Here is a 4,463-nt window from a genome sequence, read left to right on the forward strand (position 1 = left end):
GAACAAGGGTCACAAGTATGAGAGTGGCAGACAAAAAGGATTTGGGACTACGTTCTTGGTTTTCCTAATATTCCAGCAGTTTCCAGAATGTTTGCCTCCACATGAACAGATTGATTTAAACTTATTTCACAATATTCATTGAAAGAATGTGAACTCCTGACCAATACTCCTGAATGCGTCACTGCACTTGGCAGGGAACAGGGTTGACTGGGAGGTGGTGGTGTTGGGGGGTTGCTTACAGGACACTTACCTTGGCCAAGAGCGTTTTCCCGCAGCCTGGAGGTCCAGCCAATAGCACACCAGCTGGGCTGGACAGTCCAAGAAGCTGGAAATGTTCTGGGTGTCGGATCGGAGCCTAAAGAGACAGAGGAAACGAGAGAGGATTAGCAACGAGAGACACCCATATGGTCCCCAGGCAGTGCCAGGCCCTGATCACATAACCCACAAAGGAAAAGACAGAGTTGGAGGAACACAAAGATCAGTGCCATCTTTTCATTTTGTTTGTGGGATGTGGTCATCACTGGCTACGATGGCACTGATGGTCCACAGGGCAATTACGAGTCAACTGCACGGCTGTGGGGCTCGAGTTACCTGCAGGTCACACTGGGTAAAGATAGCAGAATTCCTTCCTTAAATGACATCTGTAACCCAGATGGGCTTTGAGCCAACTGGCAGCGGTTACAGTGTCACCATTAGAGTAGGTTTTTAATTCCAAATGAATTCAAATTTCATCAGCAGTTACAGTAGGATTTGAACCCATGACCCAGAACATTACCAGGCGTACAAGATTACAACTTTAGTGAGATTATCAACACTTCAGCAAAATGGAACCACACACCAGCTCCAGAGTCGCATGCCTATTTTGGAGCTGTGTTTTTTATTCATTAACAGGATGAGGGTGTCACTGGCGAGGCAGCATTTATTGCCCATCCCTAATTGACCAGAGGGCAGTTAAGAGTCAACCACATTGCTGTGGATCTACAGTCACATGTAGGCCAGACCAGGTAAGGATGGCAGTTTCCTTCCCTGAAGGACATTAGTGAACAGATGGGTTTTTCCAACAATCAACAATGGATTCACAGTTATCATTAGACTCTCAATTCCAGATATTTACTGAATTCAAATTCCACCATCTGCCATGGCAGGATTTGAACCCAGGTCCCCAGAACATTAGAGATAGTAGGAACTGCAGATGCTGGAGAATCCGAGACAACAAGGTGCAGGGCTGGATGAACACAGCAGGCCAAGCAGCATCATAGGAGCAGAGAGGCTGACGTTTCGGGCCTAGACCCTTCATCAGAAAAGCGTCATCTGTGGGTTCTCCAATAGTGGCCTCATGGCCAATGGCAGCGGACCCATTGTGGGGAAGGTCCTGGGTACGGCTGGGGATTTGGGGGGGTGGAGGAAGCCCGTTTTGGGTGGTAGGCACCAGTAAGTTTACTGTACTTACAGTTTTTAGTGTCCAATAAAGCTGAGTAGAATTGGGAGTTCAGATTGTGGATCCTACGAAGAATAAAAAACAGGAGAGGTCCTTTGCAGGTCTGGGAGAGGGAGGCTCTGAGCTGGGGTAGGCTTGATTGTAGTGCCTGGAGATGCCGGCGCATTGCTGCAAGTGTGTGTTTCAGGAGTCGCAGGGAGAAACGCTTCTGAAGGATCTCAATATCATGAGTGTAGATATTATCACGGTTGGGGCCAAATTGGGAAGGCTTGAATGTGGATTGTAGTTCATTGGGGATGATCTGGTTCCGTAGGCAGGTGCTAAGGAAGGTGATGTGGCTGTAGTACCTGGTTTGCTTCAGGACGTGGTCGAGCAATTTCAGGGCTGAAGAGATTACGAGAGAGTTGCAGTGGGAGAGAGATCCCTTGAGGTTTGTCCGGAGGGAGGAGGGTAACTTCTTCAGGTTAGGCATCCTTCTGATGAAGGGTCTAGGCCCGAAACGTCAGCCTCTCTGCTCCTATGATGCTGCTTGGCCTGCTGTGTTCATCCAGCCCTGCACCTTGTTTTCCCCAGAACATTATCTGGGTCTCTAGATTAACAGTCCAGCGATAATACCACTGGCCATCACCTCCTTGACTGTGTGTAATTTTACATATATAATCAGAGGATAAAGGTTCACAAGCAAATCCTCAAAATTCACTAAACACTGAGAGTGGGAAAACAGAGGTCTGACACATTGGGATCAAAAACAGAAATTGCTGGAAAATCTCAGCAGGTCTGGCAGCATCTTTGGAGAGAAATCAGAGTTAATGTTTCAGAACTGAAGAAGGGTCACTGGACCCAAAACATTAACTCTGATTTCTTTCCACAGATGCTGCCAAACCTGTTGAGCTTTTCCAGCAATTTCTGTTCTTGTTTCTGATTTCCAGCATTGCAATTCTTTCTGTTTTTTAAACATCAGGATATAAGGAATGCAAAAGAGACAGAGAAAGCTGAACAACATCAGCAGAACACACATCTGTGGGGTTTTGAGAAACAGTCAACATACGCTAACCTTATTGTTACAGACTCCAAATTTATCTGTGCTTGAGATGCGTAATCTCCTGAGTCTGTATGTTTATGGGGAATGGTTAGGACAGGTGATCTCCAGTGTATGGAATGTATCCGGTGAGCTGCTGGCTACAAACAGCACTACGTATAGTGAAGGATAAAACAGAATGTAACATTGCAACCAAAACCAATGTCAACGTTCTAGCCAGCTTCAGGCTGGGTCTGCGTACCAGAATAGCCATGGACAGCTCCTCACGGATTTCTTGTAGAGCTCCAATATCAGCCCACGTCACATCGGGCACAGTGGCAAATCCTTCCCGCTTCGCTGAGGGTTGTACTGCCGACACCGAATCAGTGAAATCTGCCATCTCCATATGGAGCTTCTGCAGCTCCTCATCAGAGACAGGCGATGGATCCTTCAGCAATGTACGCAACCTCTCAAACTCATCCTGAAAGAGATGGAGGCAACAAAATCACTGTGTAGTTGCTAGTGAGAACCACGGAGAGGAAATGAGACTTACAGATAGAGGCAACCATTGTGGGCCACTGCCTGTTCAAATGTTGACTCACACAGCAGGAAGCTATTCACGAAGGAGAAAACAGAGTTAACGTTTCGGGTCTGAGTTCTGAGGAAGGATCACCGGACCCGAAACGTTAACTCTGTTTTCTCCTTCACAGATGCTGCCAGACCTGCTGAGCTTTTCCAGCAACTTTGTTTTTGTTCCTCATTTACAGCATCCGCAGTTCTTTTGGTTTTTATTTAGGAAGCTATTCATCTCTGGCTTTGTCTAATCCCATTAATGCTTTCCAAGTGTTCTGTTATCATGGCTGTTATAACAGATCTCAGCATTTTGCCCAACTAATAATGTTAGACTGGTTTGCAATTCTTGGTTTTTCCCTCTCCCTGCTTTTTTAAATAGTGGGCTTACATTTGCCAGCATCCACTCTGTAGGAATTGCTCCACAGTCTGTAGAAGTTTGGAACATAACCACCCATTCATCCCATACTTCCAGGCCAATTCCTTTACTACTTTGGGGTGTAGATGATCAGGCCCTAGTGATATGCCAGTCTTTAAATTGGTTAATTTCCCCAGCACCATTTCCTTACCCTTTGAACGCTCACTGATTTTTCATTATTTTAATTTGTCTCGTCATTTTTGGTTTGGAGCTGTGAACTGAGATCTGGGAGTTGAAAGTGACCTTTGGACTGTGAGCAGCAGCATATGTTAAAAAAAACAAACAAGCTGTTATTTGTTTACAAACCCAGGCTTGCAAGTTAATTGCAGGTTGGTTCTTGATCAAAGAACCTTAAGACGCTTCAATTCTGGAGAGGCCAAATGTTTAACCAAATAGCAGATGTTTGCACAATGGGGCTGGTTCCTGGAATTGGTGCCAGCAGGTCTAGAAGAGAACAAGTCAACAGAGGGAGGGGCCAGACTTTTTTTTGAACTGTTGTGAACTGGGGATTTCTGACAGGAGGAGTTTGGCTGTTGATAGTACAACATGAAGATTTGAAAGCTCCCTGCCTAGAACATAGAACATAGAACATTACAGCGCAGTACAGGCCCGTCGGCCCTCGATGTTGTGCCGACCTGTGAAACCAATCTGAAGCCCATCTAACCTAAACTATTCCATTATCATCCATATGTTTATCCAATGACCATTTAAATGCCCTTAAAGTGGGCGAGTCTACTATTTTTGCAGGCAGGGCATTCCACGCCCTTACTACTCTCTGAGTAAAGAACCTACCTCTGACATCTGTCCTATATCTATCACCCCTCAATTTAAAGCCATGTCCCCTCGTGCTAGCCACCACCATCCGAGGAAAAAGGCTCTCACTGTCCACCCTATCTAATCCTCTGATCATCTTGTATGTCTCTATTGAGTCACCTCTCAATCTTCTTCTCTCTAACGAAAACAGCCTCAAGTCCCTCAGCCTTTCCTCATAAGACCTTCCCTCCATACCAGGCAACATC

General features: G+C 45.8%; 1 protein-coding gene across 1 annotated transcript in view; it reads right to left on the reverse strand.

Annotated features, from left to right (window-relative positions):
- Positions 1-13: 13 nt before the first annotated feature.
- Positions 14-4,463, reverse strand: part of LOC109925029 (nuclear VCP like) — a 19,168-nt gene continuing 14,718 nt past the window's right edge. Inside the window, exons 7-8 of the mRNA XM_048596618.1 lie at positions 2,719-2,937; positions 14-355 (exon numbers count right to left, since the gene is read on the reverse strand). Of these exons, the coding sequence (XP_048452575.1) occupies positions 236-355; positions 2,719-2,937 (339 nt within the window). The 3' untranslated portion in view covers positions 14-235. The remainder of the gene's footprint in view (positions 356-2,718; positions 2,938-4,463) is intronic.

The sequence above is a fragment of the Rhincodon typus genome, chromosome 5, assembly GCF_021869965.1.
Source record: "Rhincodon typus isolate 14 chromosome 5, sRhiTyp1.1, whole genome shotgun sequence".
NCBI classification, from domain to species: domain Eukaryota; kingdom Metazoa; phylum Chordata; class Chondrichthyes; order Orectolobiformes; family Rhincodontidae; genus Rhincodon; species Rhincodon typus.